Genomic DNA, 22,431 nt, shown 5'->3' on the forward strand with positions numbered 1-22,431 from the left:
AATTCACAGAGGGAGCATAAACATGAGCAGTCATGTTTTCTTCTAGTGTTTTCTGTAAGCCTAACACAGATTGATAATCTTTGTATACTAAACATTTATCTGAGGTAGCTACAAACCTGAGTTCAAGGACATAACTTCATACATAGGGGTGTGCAAAGAGGAGAGAGTGTTTGATAAACACATGAAATTACTACATAAAAACAGAGCAACAGGAAGGGTGTGATTATCAAAGCTCAACATAGAATATTTCCAAAAATACCATCACCAGAGGAAGTTTTTAGTTCAGCAGGGTGTGTGCCTTCAGCATATCCTTAAACACTCCAAACAATCCGACGTCATAAAAACGAGCAGATGGTTTCACTCACTGAAAGTCTTGCAGATGTCCGACACAGCCTTGAAAACCCGGTCTGAGAAGTTCACCTTGACCTTCATGTGCTTCATGTTGGGCAGCTGCAGGCGCAGCAGTTTGTGCTGCGGCGTGAAGAGCAGCCTGGCGTCGGCCTGGATGCCGTACTTGTCCAAAGTCCAGTGGGTTTTCAGCAGCCATGTCTTCTTCTTTTCCCACCACAGGGCATGGTCTGACCAGTCCTTCTTCACATCTAAAATATGGAGGAAACAAAGAGATGAAAACGCGTAGAACGTTTACAGTAAAAAGAGTTGAGTAACAAATAAATCTGTATTATTTACTTTGAGACTAAAAGAAAAAAGAAAGAAGAAGAGAAGCAAATCTGCATCTGTAGCTACTTAATATCATCAAATATCCTCCTTTCAGGAAACAGGTCATATTTGGGAAGGACACTGTAAAAGTGTTACTGAAAAAGCTTTTAAAGGGGGCAGCAAAGTCAGAGTGTAAAGGGTGAGAGGAGCGTGTGAAAGACGTGGCTGTTTGAGTGACACTGTGGGAATATCGGGTTCATACCTCCTTTATTCCCAAGTCACACTGTGATCCCTTTTAAAACAAACACAAGGCACCCAAAACCCCACACAGCTTCTAGGCTTTTGCTCAGGAGGAGCTCAGCACAATAGCGACAGGCCTGTGGTCTCATGGTCTACGTGTCTGACTTCAAGGTGGAGGTGAAAGCCGCAGGGATTTTAAGGGAACGTGCAGCATCTGTTTTCAACATCGCATGGTTTCTATTCAAGCAGTGCAGCCATAAGCTGAGCTTCTGTAGGACTTTCAAAACCCCTTCAAAGTAAAATGTAAGCAAAGCGCCATACATCATTTATTAGTTAATATCTTGCATTTCCTTGAGATATATGCAAAAGTAAGCAAAATCATTTTTAAAGTAAAGACCCCTTCAAAATCAAGCCTTTCACTTATTGTTCCCTTTTTTTAAGTTAATCAGTTTCTTAGAAATTAATTACATTCCATTTTCCTAGGGTATCCAAAGCACACGAGAGGTCTGTATTTTTTCCCCCACTAAGCTGTACGCACATCGTGTTACCACACACAGTGAGCTTGAATGGCAAGGGAGATAAATAATCGACAACATAGTGTCATCTTGGTGTCACAGAGTCTCTATAACAAACATTACTGTTACTTCTACATTCTGGTTTCTTAGAAGTGATGCAAGAAAAAAAACAAAACATTTTCTGTCCTGCTACAGCAAAGGGAAATGTGTAGTTCTCCGTCTCGTGTCTGTAGCAATACGAGTTGGTCAAATGGGACTGAGATCAGGGTTTTCGGATGAATATGTGGAAGAGCATCTCAGGCCAGCTGTTCAGTGTAGCGGAGGATCTGTGGTGCTGTGGGCCTCTGTCTCTTCCAAAGGAACCTTATGCACCAATATGAACTTTGAAATACCAGGAGATTTTAAATGAACATTCTCAATCCGAACACCTATATCCCATAGAAAACTTGTATGGCATTTACAGAAAACCAGTGGTGACTCTAAGGATTTTACGGAAAATATGAATTTACCCCAGTGAATCAATGTTCTCAAATTAAATGTTGGACTCTCAGTCACAGATTTTGATCATTTTAATTTGAATACTTTTTACACATATTTAACAGGTGTGCCAAAAAAATTATTTGTACACATTAAGAAAATAAATAGAACAGCATAGTATGTCCTATTCATATATAATCCACTCATAGGACATAAGCAAGAACATAAAAAAATAACAGGTATATATTTGTTCTTCACTTTTTCCACAAGAGCAACAGTTTACATACACAGATAAATAAACACGATGTTGGATGTTGTTTGTGCCCAATCCCCATGCACCTGTCAGATAAACAGCTTGTTGCCATGACATCCGAAACACCAACGTGGCCGTGTTATTTCAGAGTGCTGCTGTTGTTTTCCCTGACCTTTACTTTACAAGGGGGCAAATACATGCATTACTGGAACGCCTGCTGATTTTGTCTGAGAGTTGAATGAATGGGATTAGTGGGTGTCTGAGTGAAAACACCAGAATGTCTGTTTAGACCCGAGGAAACAAGACTGCTGTGATGAGGGAAAAGCAAACTGAGCAGAGGAAGGATTTACAATAATGATTAAAATGGAGGGTGGGGGGTATGAGGACTGGGGGGGACTCCATCACCATCTCAAAGCTGTGAGGACCATCTTGGAGAGGGGTTGGTTGTTTGTAAAGCTGCTGGCTTGTATGCCATTTACTCCAACAGGCAAACACTTGGAGGCCGAGTGAAAACATTCTTTCTGAGTCCTTGTGCAAGTTGCTCCAACAGCATGGGGTCGAGCTGTCACCGCTTCATTCTGATGCCTCAGCTGTGCAGAACACGGCTTCACTGCTACCATCAGCATAACTTTGCCCTCAAGTTTGGTACAGCTATTAAAGGCAGAACTAATGAGAGGGACTATGGAGAGAAAACCTGAAAATAATCCTGAATGTATTTTCATAACTCTGCTCAGTTTTTCCCCTCAGACAACCTTGTAATTTCTGGTGTCTGGGAGCAGCCAACCATAACATTTGGCACCAAGTTTTGCACCACACACATCCTATAGAAGTGCTCTTATACTGTATTCATGCATTCCTGAACACATCGACTTGGCTAGTCTTAGACACTCTCAACACACTCCCTATAGGCTCTGCTTCTTCATTTCCTTATAGCCGCCCACTGCTGAACCCTCAGTGAACACGGCCTTCTGCCCTATCCTTACGAGAGTCGTTATGCAGTGGTTTGATGAGTTGTGATTGGACAAAAACAGCTTGGGCAGGCTTCTATTGGTCCCCTTCAGCAATAATAGGGTAACTCAATCCACACAGAGAGGAAGAGAAGGCCAATGGCATCTTACAGCTAAAAATATAGCTTGCCAAACCTGACGTAATGCAGCAGCCAGAGGAATGGGTTCCTAAGTAATTGGGTGCATTAAATGTGGACCCACAGCTCCTGATCTGTGCACATGGACTGAGAGGGAAGGGAAACCAGAATGAGAAAACCATGTTTTATGACCTCCACATGACATGACAAATGATACAGAGAATGTATGTTATGTGTGTGTGGGTGGGCGCGTGTGTGTGTGCTCCTTTTATCCATCCATTAACTACATTAGCTCTAAGTGTGCTGTGCATGAGAGTATCTGGGCTTTACTAGGCTTAATTAATTCATAAATTCAAGCAAAAGAAGTACTTCCCATTCAACACCATGATTTCTTAATCTGATTTATACACGAGTTGCCATGAGCAGATACAGGTTATTAAAGAAAGAATGATTAAAAACCATGAAAGGTACAAAGGTATAAAAGTACTCAGTCTGAAGGGCTTTCATTGGGATTTGCTCTCCTCTACATACTCCCTCCATATCTTGTCTTCTGCTCTGAATATCTTCTTTGTTTACATTAGGAGGCTGCTTTGTTTATGAACGCCTGTCTGTATGGGGGAGGGCAAGGGTAGAGGGATGATGAAGAGGATGAGTAAAAGGGCATGAAAACGATGGGTGAGTAGAATGAGCTACAGACGGGGAGGAGCAACAGCAATATGACAAAGCAGGTGGCAAAGCAGCAAGGACATTCAAGGTTAAAACTGATGTTAGACCACAGCTTCAATTTATTGGGAATAATTCAAATTAACTAAGGAAGAATAAAATTTACCAACTGTTTCACAACCAATAAGGTGCCCTCTTCTACGTCATATTAGCCAGGTTATCCATGTTATTCCAAGCTATGTTGACATAGTATAGATTCTTTTTGCAGCTTCTGCCAATAATGTGGAAGTTACACTGAAGTAGTGCACATCTTTATTAGTTAGGTATTTTTCAAATAATTGTGATGCACTTCAGCTACATTTCTAACTTTTGTTGCAATGCTCCAGTCATCTGCAAGTCCTTCTACGTATAAAAACTAACAAATCTTAACTTGTGGTTTCAACAAATGTGCATTGAGCATTCATTAAAATATAACCCCTTCTCCGTGTTGCGGTTGTGCTCTGACTGGTTAACAGAGGAGAAGGATTTCACTAATAGGAATATAGCGTAGTTACATCCTTTTACTTGTCAGTGCATGAAAAAAAAATCTAATATATAAGATTTAAAAATGTGGAAAAACTGCAGGTCCATATTGAAATAAATTAAGATTTCTAACTCATCCAACATTGCAGCTGAAAGCCTGCATCTCCCTGATCTTACAACACGAGCAACCCACCGTCTGCAGTTTTTCAAGCAACAGTAGAACCAAAGCCAGGTAATGTGTGACTCTTGATTTTTCCAAATGTTGTAAGCCACATATGCTCTGCAACAGATGAAAATATCAGACTGGTGGTGTGAAAGTCACAAAACAATGTGGACAAAAGCTTTTTTTGTGGTATAAAATAAATGCGAGACCTTCTTGTAGAAAAACTAAACTGCTTTTTGGAGAAAAAAATGCTTATATTATTTTAAAGAGTGAGTCAATGCATTAACTGAAAGAAAATATTCATCACTGTAAGTGCTACTGCAGGCTGAAATCAAAAGTAAATCTAAAAATGTAACATTTAAGCACAAAAGAAGTGTTGTCCTGCAGCTTTAAAGGGGAGATTGTGGAGAGTGAACTCAGTGACATGATGTAGCTAATTTTTTTTTTTCCATGCTTTGCAGCAGTAGACATCAGCTGGCAACCAAAGCCAAATCCACCCTCATAAAATGATTTAAAGGGGTTGTGTGTGTGTGTGGAGGTTTTGTGAGGCTTTTTAACCCCCATCAGCCAGTGTAACCAATACGTCAGTTGTCACTAAAAACATGTCCGTGCACTGAAAGGCCGTGTCATTTTCAACCATCAGTTGAGAACATTACGACCGAGTAAGACTACTCATGCCGTTTCCAAGGCGACTGCTGTCTGACGCCACAGGGGCTGCAGTGTGATGACTTGTTTTCAAACACAACAAAGACGAAGAGCAAGGTATGTTAGAATTAACCAGCCCTAGCACATTTACACGAACACAGACTGAACAGAAAAGTCAACAGTAAAGATTAGGAAAGCATCGTTCTTAAATTGGAGATACTAAATACATCATCCATAATGTATTCACAGCACTTAATTTTTCCGAATTTTCTTTCTCTTCCCAATTCTAAACAGAAATACCCTTTTATGAAAATGTGAAAACAATTTTTGAGATTTTTGCAAAATTTTTGCAGAACAACTCTGTGAATGTCCTGAAGTGGCCAAGCAACACTCCAAGCTTGAATTCAATTAGCCATATCTGGAGAGATCTGAAAATGGCCAGACAGACGTCTCCCATCCAACTTCATGGAGCTTCAGAAGTTCTGCAACGAAGAAGGGGTAAAACTGCCTAAAGGTAAGCGAGCTAGGCTTGTGAGTCATATTTAAAAGGCTTCAGGCTGTGATTGCTGCCAAAGGTTGACCAACAAACTACAAAATGTTATTTCTTGGTTTGCTATTTTTAAAAAAATTGCAAAAGTCTCAAATATCTTTCTATTTTGTTGTAATGAGGTATTTGTGCAGTTTTGTTTGAGGAATGAGATGAATTGAATACAATTTGGAATAAGGCTGTAACATAAAAAAAAACAAAAAACTGAAGCCCTGTGAATACTGTCAACAAATATCTCCAAATATTTTTTTATAATGTTCAAACATGCAGAATCTTAAAATTCTACAAACATTTATCCCGTAAATCTACATAAATTTAAAGTAAGTAGTTAAATCAGGTAATGCTGAAGTGTTTTTTATTGATAAAAAACACTTCTGAAGGTGGATATCTGAGGATATCTGAGCTTGTTTCCAGGCCCCTGGTTATATAACAGCTCAGTTCTCTGCCAAGAGTCTATCAAACTAAGCATTTATCACATAAATTAAATATGCAATGCACACAGAGCTTGAAAGGGAGTCAAGGAAAATTCTCATATGTTATTGATTGTAGTGCTTTAATACCCCTCCTATTCCTGCTACCACTACTAATGCTCCTTCTGAGACTCACACACAACCACAAACCAGCCAAAATCAAGGTAATGTCTTTCTCAGGACATATGGTTTCGTCATTACACAAACAATCCAAATTCAAAGAATGTAGTATTAAAACTTTGTTCTGTAAATCACTGTTTTGCCTATTGTAATCTACTAATGTACTTTATTTCAGTTTTTTTTTTAAATTATTTTGCAAAGCATGAATTTTGAGACACTGCAGCTGTAGGTATACATTTTTTATTTTATTTGTGGTTTCTTAAAAATAATGATGCAACATGAGCAGAGCTAATGTCTGGAAGGCACATGGATAAATATGCTGCAACTGATCTGAATAATTTTATAAACCAGGTAAATGGATAAACTCCTTTCCTCGACTTTCGTTTCCTTTGCAACTTTGGCTGTTTAAACATGATATATACTGTAAGTACTTCTGCTTTACTGCAGACGTCTCGTTAAAACAAATTCTCTTTAACAATGTCAAAGCACTAACGGTTTCCATCAGAGACTGGCAGATGATAAGATCAAATACATTTATTACAGCTGAAAAGATTTTGTTCAAATGCGAAAGTATATGGAAGATATAAATACCAGCTTGGTCTGAGATAGCATAAAAGCCAGGAAGCATTGCCCTTTAGAGTATCTGAAACCTAAACCAAACATTTTGGAATGGCCAGCCTCTCCAAATAAGAAGAGTCCAACATCTCTGGCTTTGATGAATCAGACAAAAAGCCGGAGGGCTACAGGGCGCCTCCTTAGATACAGATACTTTGTATCCATTTGTGTCATAATCCCAACAGAGCAAAGCAGTGGGGATAGTACTCCTCCGCCCTGACACAGCTTTATACAATTAAGTATTCTGGGTTCTGGTGGAATAATGAGATTACAAAGAAACTCTGGGAATAAGATCAATGGAGAAAATATACAATATTCATCTGTTCTTTCTTCCATACAGCAACCCAGTTAAATATCCCTTCAGGATTTTGAAGAGCTGCTCCACTGAAGCCTCTTTGAAACGGACAACAGGCAGGATACTTTTGCAACAGTTCAAGAAGCCAGAAAGTGGGCCTAAGAGGTGAAAGAAAACCTCAGAAAACTTGATTCAGCTCAGGAGGGCTGCTTCTAAATAAAATGATTTAGTAAACCTTAGTACCCATAAAGATTCAACAAAACATCTGGTACCACTCTATTATTGCCAAGTGCCTTGGTTGTGGAAACAAACTCCATGGTAGGTTTAGAAATGAGTGAAATGAGGGCTGAGAAGCTGCACAAACCCCTCCAGATCATTTTACTCTATTGACACAAAGGTTTGTGGTGTTACACCAACAATGAGCAGGTTTAAGGTTTCCTTGCTCTAAATCTACTGTGCTATTTGTACTAGAGGAAGGTGAAAGGGACAAAGCTATTTGCAGTGGATTCCTTAAGGAACCAATGAAAGTATTTTGCAGTTCATGGTTTAGATGCCACGTATGATTAAATCATCCTTCACAAGCACAGGAATGTACAAGAAGAGCAAAGCATTCCTGAATTTCTTTGATTCCACAGCAAAATAATTTTAAAAAAAGATTTGATTTTTCCATATTTTTCAGAAGCCGATTCATAAATAGAACATTTCTAGACCAATGACCGCTTATAACGCAATTATCTGTTCTTTGAATAATCAAGCATTGAACAGTTAAATACAATGAATCCAAGAAGTGTCAAAGATAAACAATAATCACCCTTAATAGAAGCTTTAAATCCACTTAGTAAAACAGAAATGTAAAACTACTGCTGATGTCTGTCCATCAAGCCTTCTCCTCAACACGACTTAATAGTGTGTTGCAATAAATACAAAACTCATTATGAGTCTGATTTTATGTAAAATAAAGCCTCAAGTAACGTATGTAAGAAAGTGAGGAAGGAAAGACAGAAAAAAGAAGGAAGGATGCAAGGAAGAGAAACAAAATGGAGAGGATACAGAGAAGGAAGGATTTAAAGATGGAAGGGCAGAGGGATGGAAGTAAGGATACAAATAACACAAGGACAGAATAAATAAAGGACAATCTGAAGGAAAAACGAAAGTAAGAAAAACAAGGAGGAGAATGAGGAAGGAAATACGTGTACAAATGTGAGGAAGGAGATGGAATGACAAGGACGTAAGCACAGTTGGAAGGAAAGAAAGACAACTTCAGACAATGGGACAGAAAAAGTCTAGAAATACAAATTTTTCCTTTGCTTCCTTACAATCTTGTCCATGGCTGGAAAATATTTAAAATTGAATTCCCTACTTTTCTGAACTGTGTAGGAAACCTGTTTCTTGGTAAGTTACCACAGAGTCTTCAGTTTAAGCTTTCTCTATGCTTGTTGTGTAGGAATATATAAACGGCTCTTAAAAACAAATGATTTGATTCTGTCAACCTGTGTTCACATAGAAACGCTGAATATGCTTCCAGTTCTTCAGGGTCATGGTTTACATGAAACCACAGATCTACTCTGAATGCTGAGTAGCACAATCACTGTAGCATCTGAAACAGGAAAGCTCTAGCCTGGGCAGGACCACCACTTAGGCTAACTACTTCCTGTCAGAAAGATTAAACAGCAAGATGATTACATGAGCTGGCAGACCATTTCTCACTTCGAACCTACAGACTTAGAACAGCTTGACGGCCACAATCAATGAGACTCCTATACACTGGAATATGTCTCTGTATCATGCCTTAGTGGAACAAAAAAAAAATGCTGAATCCACTCATCAACTCAGTTCACATCTGCAGTAAAGGGAATAAAATAAGCGACATGTCTTTACATCCTCAGGAAAGATATGACTATCAATATCTCAGACCGATCTTTCCCTACGGCCCTTTCAAAATGTCTGACATAGCAAGAGCGCAGGAAGGCGGGAAAGAAAGCTAGACAGAACGTAGAAGGCAAATAAAAAAAAAAGGAAGTTGCGCATCCTGTGTTAAACAGTAACCATTTCCTAATGAAACCTGAATCTATTGTCAAAGAAAAGCCATCTCCATGTGGTCACCACAACCTGTAGCAGAGTTAGGCTGACATTGCAAAAAGGAAACTGCAATCAAACAGCTGTTTAGGTGAAGAGTTATTGTAAACAAGAAAAAAAGTTTATTCTTTAAATGTACTTTTTATAACTATAACTATATACTGGTTAAATTGTAACTGGTGCATTAACAGTAGTTTTGAGTATTACCCCTTCAGATGTAACAGATCTGTACCTTGGCTATTCTCCCTAATTTTAATGTCTGTTATTAAAACAGACATAACACCTGTCGAACGAAGGTGCTCCATGTCATTTCACCTAGTGCATATTTGGTAAAGTTGCCATTCACAGTATAAGTGTTGCTTAGCAAAACAGTTCTGGCATTAACATGTATGGGGCTGCCTTTCACTCTGATGCTTTAGATTCACTGCAGTTCTCCTTTTGAACAGTAGATGGCAAGTCAGGCAAATTCTAATTGTATTCAACATGTAGTAACAGAAGAAGAATCTAGAGGGAGAATATTTTCATAAATATCCCAAATTGAAGTATTTAGCTTTTTAAGGTTCTGTAATATTTTGCGTCATTCACTACACACGGACCATTTCTGACAATCTTACAAAAATGGCACGCAACTGGCTCAAATGAAACAACATGCAGCCACCTGATGGGGATTTAGAAGGGGTTTTTTGTGAGAGGTGGTCTGTGAGGACAGCGGTAAGCATAAGCTTGCATTCAATGATGCAACCAAACTGACAAGAGAGGGTTCTTCCAAAAGGTATTGCTCTCAAGCATACCTGCAGCTTTTTGTTGAAGTTTTCTGAGAAGCTTTTCAATTACAAACAAATAATGGGAGAGACAGCCAGTTAAATTGTAAAATGGCAGGAATTATGGAGCAGGTTTAGAGGCCGAGAAGACAAAGCGCTTCTACAAAACAAAGTCAGCAATGTCAAAATTCTTTTAAAAACCACATGCAAAATGGTTTCTAGAAATGAAAGACATTCATCTGATTGGATGCTCTGAGCAGCCAATCAGTGCATGAGAAAGTAAGTATTCATGAGGCCAGAAATGAGACAATAAATAAATACTCTGTTTGCACAGATAGACTTTTCCTCCTCAATTAAAGCAGAATAAAGTTTTACTGTTTTCAGTAAATTAGGAATCACAGGATAATTTTATTGACAGATGCCAAAAGAAGAGATTTTGATTACTTTTTCTTTCAAATTCAGAAGTTTACACACACACTAAGATTACTTTGTTAAAAATGTGGGGGAAACCCTGGGGCACACAACATTTAAATTAACTGGAGGTACACATGCGGATGCATTTTAAGGCAAAACATCAGACACATTCCCTTTAATGTCTTCTTAATGTGCTTTCTAAACTGTATTACATTTTATTTAAAATATAGCCCTATGGAGGATAAATGCAAAGACACTGAGGGCAATACTGACGAATGGTATGGCAGCTTTATATCCTGTGAAGAAACTGAAACAAGTTCAGGATAATTACATTTTGTTAATTTCTAGCAAAGTGAATATGTAGGGCACAGCAAATGCAAAACAGACATTATGTTTTCCATGTAGGAAAAGTTCCATGTGGCACTCCGGTGGTACAGGAGCCAAAACCTGCATGCCTTGCACTGGAAACAACCACATGTGCTATAGAGACACACCAGACCAATTAGTTTGCTCAAGTTCTATTTCTGGAACATTGAATAGTCAGTGTACATGAACCCAGGTCAGAAACAATGAAAGAATGAACAAAGCTTAGTTTGGAGTTTCCAGCTGATCATATACCAGAATCTTGCTATATTTAAGTCACGTTATTCTTGGTCATAAAATAACTCTGAAATACTTCTATAAAAACACAGCTATTTTAGTGGCAACTAGAAAAGAAGGTGAAAACAGGGAGAGAGGCAAAGAGGGAGGGATTTATGAAGAAAGTGGGAAGAGGATGAAGAGTGCAGCAGAGACTCCAGCAATGACGGCAGCCACCAGAGAGCCACATGCCGATCCCTGGAGCTCATTTCCTGCTTCATCGAAGACTTTTATGGAATTCTAGTAGCATGGCTAACGTCACACTGAGGGGAGATGGCAAGAGGAGAGAAAGATCAGGCCCTCTACTCTTTTGTCACTCATCTATCTTTTTTTTTATTTTCTCTTTTCTAGCGACAGTGCTTTGAAAAAAAGTACTTTACCATTTACAGATTTTCTCTGTTACAATTAGCCAAGACAAAAAGGTAAAATTTTAGTATTGGAAAAATACAACCTAAGTGAAAACAGAAGTTCTTAAATGGCAGGGTTTCCCCCAGAAAACTTGCTAAGCCCAGTGGTCGGGGCACCGAGGCGGTCCATCGTGTTTTTGTATTAAAAGATGTTAAGTAGACAGGAAAAGTAAAAATATTACTGGGTAATTATATGTTACGGCAAGACATCACCAGTGAAACGATATTTAAACCCACAACTAGTCTTAAAAACAACAAATCAAAAAACACAATTAAAATGAATATTAATTATTTGCACTTTTGTTTAATCCAAATTAAGTCAGCAGCTCCATAACGCCCCCCTGACCTTCAGGGACCCCATGAATGCTAGATATAAGTTGATCAATGCTGCCAAATTTGATTTAATAGTTCCAGCAGGTATCAATTAAAAGATATTAAATTGTTTAACATTTATATGTAAGATTTTAAGGAGCTGGCAAATTTACTCTATAAAAGTTCAAAGAACAATATTCATAGTTAGATTGTTTTGTTACCATAGCAACAATCTGATGTTGTTAGTTTAATCTTTGAGTTTGAGCTCTGTTTTCCCACAAATACAAACTAGTAAACTGTAATTATAACTTATTGCTTTTTAGGCTGGCCAATTAAACTACTCCACTTCTCCCAGATTTCACTAAATCTAACACAGAAGCTGTTAGAGGTGCTGATGTTTTTAGCAACAAAAGGGGCCACTTAGTCAAATTCTGCTCAAGGCCTCATGCAGCCTTGGACCGGCCCTGCATGAGTTAAATCCGCTGCACTGCGCAAACGGGAGATTTAATTTAATGCTGCTAATGTGGCTTTAGTAGCTCTTCCATTTCGTGTCTGTTGAGTTTTTAACAAGGGGACACAAACTATTTTTTTGGTCCAGTTTATGGGACGAGTTTCTCAGATCTCCGTACAGCCACGCACAGTAACTCTGTCTGACTAAGTGGACAAAGCATTTGATATGGTTTGATGTTTCGTAACTGGAAAAATAATAATATAAAACTAGCATGATGCGTGACTACGAGGTGAACGCAAAAGCTCCTCACCAGGCTGAACCTGCATGATGAGGTTAGCGCTGGTTCGTTAACTACTAACAATCCGACCAACCGGGACCACATACATAAACTTTATCAGCGCAGACAGAGCCGGGGGCTGGGCAGCGTGTTGAGATGGAAAAGCCGCACAAAATTCTTTGTCCACAAATATAAATCATTCTCACCACTACCTTGATCCATAACTCTGGAAAGAAACATAATTCCTCACAGGGGGTTGATGTAAATATCTATACAGGTCAGTCTGTGTCCAGCTTAAGTGAAAGGAGGCGCGCGGGATCCGCGCTGAGGTAAACTTCAGACATCCAGCTGCTGCAGCGCGCGAGGCAACGCGCAGAGGCGCCAGCGGTGTGATTGGTCCGGCTTTAAATACATAAACTATAAACCTATCTTCTATAAACATATCTTTTAGGAATAAATCTGCTCCGCCAGTGAAGCGCTCAGAGCAACAGAGATGCTTACAATCCACCTTAAAAAATAAATAAATAAATAAAATTGTGTTTTTTTTATTTATTATTTTCCTAAAAACATAAACAAGAAAGGCTTAGCCTGGCGGTGTGGCTCGTAAAGCATGGCGGGCCGCCAGACCTGTAATATACTGGGGGAAACGCTGAATGGGGATTTGACTCATAAAGGATGAAAAAACTATCCAAATTAGTCTTGGCCTATAAGGAAATATATTTGTCTCTTATAACCAGTAACTGGTTTTACCACCATATATTTTAAAGCAATAATGACCATCAGGAGTTTGTCCTCTCCATTGCAAAGATATTTGAACTCACCCACACAGTAAGGTTTTCAAGCATTCAGATGCCGAGTTTTACGCCACAGCATCTCAATTGGATTTAAATCGGGAGTACGTTTGGTTCAGTTTGATTTTTTTTTTTTTTAGCCATTCAGGGCTGGACTTTCTGATATGCTTTGATAATTAATTTGCTGCATAGCCCCTGTGTGCTTGGGCTTAAAAATCACAAACTGATAGCCAGATAGTCTCTCTCACGATTTTCTGCTAAACGGCAGAATTCTTGATTTTATCAGTTCAGAGCAAATCACCCAGATCCTGATGAAGCAATGTAACCTTCGAACTACTACTACTACCATGTTTAACTGTTGGAAGGATGTTATTTTTATGAATTGCTTTGCTACTGCCAAAAAAGGTTACACTTTTGTCTCCTAAATCTACAAAATACTTCAAGTGTGAAAGGTAGTCAAGATGTTTTCTACAAATAAATTCAGGCATTTGTGGTCAGCAGTGATTTTATCTTTTTTTTCCCTTTGGTAAGAGAAACTGAAGCAAAAATAAGTGTTCATTACGTGCAAGTCATGAATTAACAATTATATTCACATCAAACAAGTTAGGTTTGGATAACCTTTCTTTTAATAAATGAAACCACTAATATTAAGGTTGTTTGATGATTCAAAAAAATGGAAGTGTGACTTAAGTTTCTTTTTTTTTTTTTTTTTCAAAAGCACTCGCATTCAAGTTTGGATGTGAGAAGCACACACTGCTACCCAGATTATCAAAGCTAAAAACCATCCAACTCAAAAAACAATTGCTTTAAACTGAATCAAACTCATGCGTCTCACAGCAAGCTGTACAATATGTTCCCTAAATGGAAAAGCTTTCATATAAACAGATTGTTGTACTTTTAGAAAACATGAACAAATTGAAAGAAAGCTCCAGTGATGGAAAGCAACGAACGGATGAAAGGATTACCAGACTCAAGGACCAAAAGGCGGTTAATCAGTGGCCTTTTAAATACGGCTCTCCTGCAGGTTTGCAGGGGGAAAGTGGAATCAAGGTCCGTCACTGTGATCAATACCTAAGTGGCTTCCTGGCATTTGTCTATTTAATCCATTATCAAAGGCCATCTGAGCCTGCAGCTCAAAAGAAGGGTCGAATGATAGCAGGAGGATGCATGTCGAGAAGACACGCCCATCGAACCAGACGACCACACTCACGTGTGGGAACACATGCGTGTGTAAGCCTACTAATGAAATCTCGTAATCCCCAAAATATACCACACTGAAAGGGAATACTGCTCTTACCTGTACCCAAAACAAGTTCATATTCTCAAAATGTCAACCACCAAAAACAAATTAACCAGAAATCTTAACAGAGTGAAACAAAACATTAATCATTAAACCTAGGATGTTTTTTTATGTCAGACTGTTCAACAAAGAATTCTAAAGCATCCTATGCCTATATAACAGCATAATAGAAGTCCAACTAACATGCTAACGAGTATTTAGAGACTAATGTGCAGTAAATAAGACCACCAAGACCGCAGAGGAATAGTCTGGTTACTAGTAACAGGAAAAGACATGAGGAGTTTCGTTTTAAACAGGTCACACTGGGGTTTCTCTACATGGCTGATGACCAGAAATAATTCCTGAATGGAAAGTTTATTTCTTAAACTTTTAAGGAGGAAAGTTCAAGAACTTTCGTTCTTAAGAAAGAAGGAACTTTCTTAGGAAAGAAAGTTCTTAATAAAATGTTATTTTCTATATCTCAGAAAATATGTCTGGATACACAGAAAGTCATGCAAGGCTCTTGTGTGAAGCTGACATAAGTGTTGTACTCTAACATCATTAATTAGTTGAATAATCAGAAGTGGTGGTTCTGATAGAAGAGAAATATTAAAATATATAAAGCCACATTAAGAAGTATAATGCCACACCCTTTTGCTGATATAACTTACTGCTCTGGCATCGAGATGGAACAAGTAGTCGTTAAAAGATGTAACAGAGGCTAAAAAGGTTCCTGTTAGCAGGACAGATGCAACTAAAAACTGACAATTTTTAGGTTGACTGGCACTTACCAGTGACTATTATGTTCGATAAAATCAAATTAAATTATATTGGAGCGCTTTTAGAAACATAAATCAAAATAACTCTTTGAAACAATTTCCTTTTAATAAAGCACATGCTCATTAACAGGGAAAGAAAATTGAAGTAGCTAAGCTTAAAATTAGGTTACATTTTGGCACAGCAATAACTTGGCTATTGCCTTCTTGTGCAATTCCACTTGGAAAAAAAAACAAAACATTCTCCCTTCCAGCATAGTCTGGGTTGACTCAGATTGTTTCTGGTCAATTTTTGACGGGGCCAATCAGCGAACAGAAGGAGAAGTTGTGAACGATAACACTGATTTTCTGTGCTGTTTAAGAATTGTAGTCTGCTTGTAGTTTTAGCAATGGCTGTGGACGGTTGTTTAGAAAGCAGGTCATTTCTTCACAACGTGGAACTGATGCGTTACAGGCAAATGTTAGTGACTGGAGCAACAAAATGACCCAGAACCACCACCGAAAGTAGATTGGGAAAAAACATTTTATTCAGAAAGTAAAAAAAAGGGTGGGAGGGGTGTTTTATATGATGAACTGATCTAAATATTACAAACAGACTTGTCTTTTTGGTAGCATGTCAACACTAAAAGCACATCAACATGAATGCACCAGCTAGAAAAACAATAACTTCAATCTAAAATTTAAGTCTGCTATTCGCTTTATCCTAGTCTCAGCAGCCCAGGTTATACTATATTTTAGTGCAACAAGCGTTTACATAGAAATTCAAAATTTATGGATATGCACTGCTTAGCCTTACGATTAGACCAGCTATATAATTGCTCTTTAGCTCCAGTGTCTGCACAAAGAAAACCTTCTAACCTCGTAACGATTAATAAATGTCAAAAATACATATATCTACTCCTTGTTTTAAGAATAAAAATGTGCTGCATGGTCTGTATACACTAACCAGCAATGTGCTCCCTTGTGTTAAATCCATATTTTAGCTGGATTAATGATTACAATTCATGACAACCTTATGACTCAGGGTAGCAGAAATATTTCCACTCTTAAGTGTCAGTTGCACAAATATTCTCCAGCACTTGGAGAGAAATTTAACAGCAGCACGTTGTACTGCTACTCAGTAAAGAGGAGTCTCTTGAATTCAATCATACTTCAGACAGATGAATGTGAATTGCACATAGAGCAACAAAATAGTTATCAATGCCAATGGAAATACAGAATGCTGAAATGAATGAGTGGTCTAAGCAAAAATCCATCAACATATTCTGCTACATTACCTTTTAAAGTAAAATTGTAATCATGCCTGTCAAATAGATCATGCATTTCTAAATGTGGCAATGCCAAGACTAGCTGAAGTATAAAGGAGTTTCACATGGTTTACCATAGGGAGGCTGTCCAACAAAAAAAATGTTCCAAGTACATCAACACAACAATAATGGATAAGGGCGGGTCTTTGTCGCGTGTGGGATGACAGGAATTGCATCCAACACTGCACTTCACTGAGCATAGATGCATCCCAACACAGACGACCACAGAGAACAAAGACCTCAATTATGTGGAGCTCCAACAGGACAGCTAAAAATGGGACCCAAAGGCAGGGAATAAAAACCTTGGAGCGCTGGAGGAATTCTGAGCATCTGAGCACCATCAACACACAACAAGCTGTCACTCCTAAATCGTGCTGCCACCGCTGCTGACCTTTTCTCCAGGCTGCATGAAATGAGCCAGTGTTCAAGTGGGTGGAACAGAGGGCTCTTATGCTTACTGGCACCCAAACTTCTCCAGAACATATCGCTGCTTACAGAATTGTGCATGTTAAAGAGATGGAAGGGGCGTTATGCATGGCTTCAATATGCATCTAGCTGCTTAGGCATAATACGCTGCAAGGAAAGACAAGTTAATCCATATAGCTCCATTCACACAGAATGCCAATTATAGTTCTTTGCAAGAAAATAATGGAAATGAGAAATAATAGAATTAAAAACAAAAATAGAAACAACACAGGAAGAAAAACAGGTGAAATGCAGATTGAAAACAAAAATAAAATCTAAGAAATGGTAATTAATATAAGCAACAATTTACCTTTATAGAAACAGTAAATACTAAAGTTTGCAGTCAGCTTTAGCACAACTCTGCTTTTCATGAAGTTGGTTTCTCTTGTTTAATTCTAAGTGGAAAATTGAGTGATCAGTCTGATAGTGAGAAATTGAGAAGGATCACACCAGACAAGAAACTCTGAAATATATTCAGGCTCTAAACTATTCAGAGCAATACAGGAACAATCTTTTATTTTACAAACAGCTTTCTGACTCAAGTCCAGTTCTTTCTATCTGGCCTCAAATCATGGATTTCTGGACCCCCTAGTCCCCCCCCCAAAATGGAAATTCTGAGCCCTCCATTCATTATTGACTGAGGTCACATAGAAATACAAAGTTTCATGTCATCAGCATACATACCGTACTATAATCTGAGTAACAGATACTGAATTTAAAAACGTATCCCAAGAATGGAGCCTTGAGGAAACCCAAATTATACACAGTAGTCCTGGTCTGCCAAATAAGACCTGAACCAGTTTAGAAAAGTACCAAAAAAGCCCACCTGCATTTCCAGTCTATTAACCAGTATGTTACATTCAGCTATGCGCCGAGTTCCAGAGCCACTAGCTTGGATGTGTTATATGCACTACTGTCATTTAAAACCTTCACCAAAACAGTCCCAGAACTTTGATTTGGTAGAAAACCTTACTGGGAAAAACAATAGAGTTTTTGGAGGTTTTAAATCAAAAAGAGAGGAATGGTAATATGAGGCTTTACATTGGTCACAAAAAAACCAAAACATACAATTGACTTTTTACATTTTCCTCTCCAGATCTCAACAGAAGATATCCTTTTAAGCTCCCAGTCATCAGGCTGATGCAAAGCGGCAGCTGCTTACTCGTGTTTTCTGAAACATTTTGTACTTTTGCGATCTTCATGGAATTTAGTTTCTCAGAGTGGTGCCTACTTTGAGTGAGACATTTACTGCCCAACAAATGTGAACAGAAACACAAGCCAGCTCCAGAAACGCACACAACTCTCTCACACAGCAAGGCAGAACAAGGAATAGGTTTTTCGTGGCTACTCTATTACAAATGGAATGAAACTGCTATTTGAAGACACTAATGGAACGTAGTCAAAATCAGTCAGGTAATTATGCACACATCACATGACACAGACTTTGCGCAGATAACAAAATGTACATGTACCTAGCTTCTCCACAAGTTTGAGCATAACTCCACCAATGTGGATTTCCCCAGTGACTCTCAGAGACACGTCCCTGTGGAGGTCGGTGACATGCATTTTCAGCTCCCATGTCCCGTCGGCATAGCAGCCATCGGGCATCCGGATCCCATCCAGTGCCATCCTGCCAGAGAAGAACCAAAAATAGGTGGTGAAACAACACAGCCAAAACATACAACACACATTTAAAGTCTTGGAGAAAAAAAAATGTAATCCCGGTTTGATATTTCGAAGAAGACCCCCCAGGTCCGTTACATTTTTTATTAATATCCACCTATCGCATCTGATCTTTCATCAAAGTTTAACACAACTACAGCTGTACCAGCAATCTTTGCTGCTGCTTTGTTGTTCTCCTCGTGTCTTCTGTTGCTCTGGAAATCTTTTGGAGCACATATGAAACATAACCCTGATGTCATAGTGGGTTTTCAACCAAACCCTCCGGCCCCCGGGCTGTTTGTTCTATAAGCACAAAGTTTCTGCTGAATTCCCAAGAGTTTACCAAACTCTATGTTTATGCTTGTGACAGTGGGTCAGAAAAAATGTTTGTAAGCTGGCATCACTGCCAAACTAACTGACAAGTTGACCACACTTAATGTGTGTACAGAGACTTGTTGACCTCAAGATGCCAAGCTTTGCTGCAATTGACAGATTTGGAAATTGCATAATTACCTCACGATATGATGGCAAGATAAACTCGGTCTTTGTTCAGCCTTGTTTGTCACAGTTCCGTTAAATATATTTTTAAACTGCTCTTAATGTAAGTATAGGCAAGCTTAGCAAGGTAGCCAGTTTTTAGCAACAATCTCCTGACTTGTGAAGTTCAATATACATCTGCCTTATTGGACTTACATGTTTTGTTATCGTTCTCATTTTGAAAAGTAGACACATAAAATTGGTCTCTGTCAGGTCACAGTGATTAGAAAGTTATTGGACACGAATGAAATCTACAGCTTAGCCCAAAATTATTCATGCACCAGGCTGATTTAGATTGAACATATTTTTTTAATACGATCAATAAACTGGGTTCTGATGGGACAGGAACAGGAAACTCTCAAAACACAATACAACATCAAAGAAATATATTGGTGCCAAAATGTGCATATAAACATTCATGCCAAAAAATGTTTATATGCCTTTCAGTAAGCATTGGAAAAATCTTCATTAGCATTAGAGCAATCAAATCCTTCAGTCATAAAAAGCATATAGGTAAAATTCTGAGCCTAACTATTAAATAAAAGAAATACTCAGTAACATTTATTTTAGGTTTTTAAGAAGTACAAATAACTGTTCTCTAGGAGACTTCATATATATATTTTTCCATCACTAAATAATTAATCTCAAATGTAAGGTAGTATTCTTCTAAATGCTTCAAGAGAAGGACTAATTTATTTGAAAGATTTTTATACATCTTTAGCATCTTATCCTTACATCAGATTATGTTGGAAAATAATGAAAACTATAGAAAAAAGATATAGAAAATATCATATTATTGATACAAACCATAAATAATGTGGTATGAGTCATGTGTTAGCATATCTCCCTACCTGAACTGCCACTTTCAGTTAAATAAAAAGAACTTCAATAATGTAGCCCAGTTTCTCCAGCTCTGCTACACGGCGCTTATAGTTTTCCAACATCTCTCAGTGCTCAATAACTCAGTCTAAAGCATTGATTTAGTAAAGAAGGAATGACTAGAATTGCATGGTGCCCGTTTATAAAACATGCCCTGTTGAACACAGTGACCCCCCAAAAAGTTACCACCGTCTCTGTACATGTCACTCTATTATCTGAGGCTCTCTGTCGGAGTGGCCTGGCTTTTCAAAGCAGCCGTCCAGTCAATAAAAACACGGCACAACAAAGGCTGTCTTCCCGCGAAAGCAGCTTCAATAGAGACCTTTGGCAGCTGTTATCTGCGTCAATGTGTCGTTTCACCTGTTAAAACTAACGGTAAAGGCTGGCTTACAAATAGGACTTAATTATGTAAGCACAGCAACTCCCCGGCTGCTGGTTGCATGCAACATACAACCGCTCAGTCGGTCCCTGAAGAAGTAAGTTCAACTAAAAGTGTAGAAGGAAACGAAACAACCCCTAAAACCTCACAGGGAAATAAAAAAAGTGGGGTTTTAGTGAACAGCAAGCAAAGTGGAAAGAGGTTTTCATATTTCCGAGCGGCGACCGAGGACGGTTTTCAGGACGAGCATTTAAATGTGCACACTCACCTTCAAAAAGACGGAAAAAAACACACCAAAAGAGTCGACTACACGGCACAGAACAAGCGCCCCCTTCTTTAAATCATGTATATATTATTGACTGGGTGCTAAAAAGAGAAAAAAATCAACCAAGAACTCGCCGAAGAAGTGAAGTATCCCAAACACTTTTCCAGGCAGCAGGCTTCGCATTAATGGAGTCCAGCCCTCCCTCTCTGTTTCCTCCCTCCCTCTTTTCCAGAGAGATAACGTCACCGCCCCAATCCCACTTTTCCTTTCTAACCAGGAGAGTCCACTGCTGGACTCAAACTATTATTGGGTGGATTCTGAGCATCTTCCCCCAGTTAACGCGTTTTGCTTAATCTACAAAAGGCGCATCTAGAAGATTTTGTAAGGAGTGTCCAGATGGGAGGGGGGCACTGATAATGTTTAATATTCACAGTTCTCCCCAGCATTTAAAATAAATAGTTAATGTTTTGTCCCCCCCCCCCCCAACTACCAATTTATACCAAAATCTCAGCTGATATCATTTGTTAAAGCAAACTTCGCCTCCATGAAATTCAGTAACAATGATTTTAAAATGCAGCACAATTCCTAATTAGAGATGTTAGTCTACATTGGCATGGAGAATCCCTTTTCAAATAAACTTTATCTGTAAATTCTGGGGGTGAGGAGTTGCACTTAAATTTGTGTCAAATATTTTTTAGAAATTAAATGTATTTAGTTCATACATGAAAACTCATCTTCACATATTTAAAATATGTTTGTGTTGGATCAGAAGTTTGATGCTGTCATCATTTTTGAAGTAAATAAATATATGACCTATTTAATTCTGTGTGTGTTGAGCTTTTTTTTTTAGGGATTGCAGTAGCAGTAGCTTCTGATTATGTTGCTCATCAGACAAATTCAGAACAAAAAATAAATAAATAAATAAATGTTGCTCTCATTTTTAAACGGATGGATGAAGAGACATTTCAAAATGTCCTGTAAAGTAAATCCTAACTATACAGGACAGATTTACTTTCATGTATAGTAAAAATAACCAGTCATTTAATCCATTTACCCTTATTGTCATAAAACTGTTTTGTCCCAGAAGAAAATAAAAAAGCTGAATAAAGCTCACTTAAATGTAAACCTATGGGTAAAGAACAATGTTGAATATCTTGAATCAGATTTAAATTGAACTGAAAGCCTCCAGGATATTCAGCACCTTGCAGGGTTAATGGAGACAGGAAAGATTTCAAGCTGCCCTTATATGGCAACAATGCAGCTGAGCCTCGCATCAGTAGCCAGGGACCAGGAGTTCATCCATTTAAATAACCACACAGAATGACAGGAGAGTTTATTTTAAAACACTTTCATATCTTAAATTCTTGTGTTTTTCTGTAGAATGTCAAAAGATTTGTCAATCTTAAATCTTCCTCTGCTACACGAGTTTTTGAATAACTCATATTCAAAAACTAACATCTAATATGACTCCCAAGACTTCTCCTGGTG

General features: G+C 38.3%; 1 protein-coding gene across 5 annotated transcripts in view; it reads right to left on the bottom strand.

Annotated features, from left to right (window-relative positions):
• fermt2 (fermitin family member 2) overlaps positions 1-21,141 on the bottom strand; it is a 45,654-nt gene extending 24,513 nt beyond the window's left edge. For 4 of the 5 annotated variants that reach the window (XM_023352749.1, XM_005798324.3, XM_023352751.1 and 1 more), the window contains exons 1-3: positions 20,947-21,141; positions 18,694-18,851; positions 366-599 (exon numbers count right to left, since the gene is read on the bottom strand). In XM_023352749.1, the coding sequence (XP_023208517.1) occupies positions 366-599; positions 18,694-18,850 (391 nt within the window). In that variant the 5' untranslated portion in view covers position 18,851; positions 20,947-21,141. Of the gene's footprint in view, positions 1-365; positions 600-18,693; positions 18,852-19,049; positions 19,071-20,946 lie in introns of those variants that run through there. The other variant, XM_023352750.1, reaches the window with a different exon arrangement.
• Between the last annotated feature and the right edge of the window lie 1,290 nt (positions 21,142-22,431).

This window comes from Xiphophorus maculatus, chromosome 19 (assembly GCF_002775205.1).
Source record: "Xiphophorus maculatus strain JP 163 A chromosome 19, X_maculatus-5.0-male, whole genome shotgun sequence".
Lineage (NCBI taxonomy): Eukaryota > Metazoa > Chordata > Actinopteri > Cyprinodontiformes > Poeciliidae > Xiphophorus > Xiphophorus maculatus.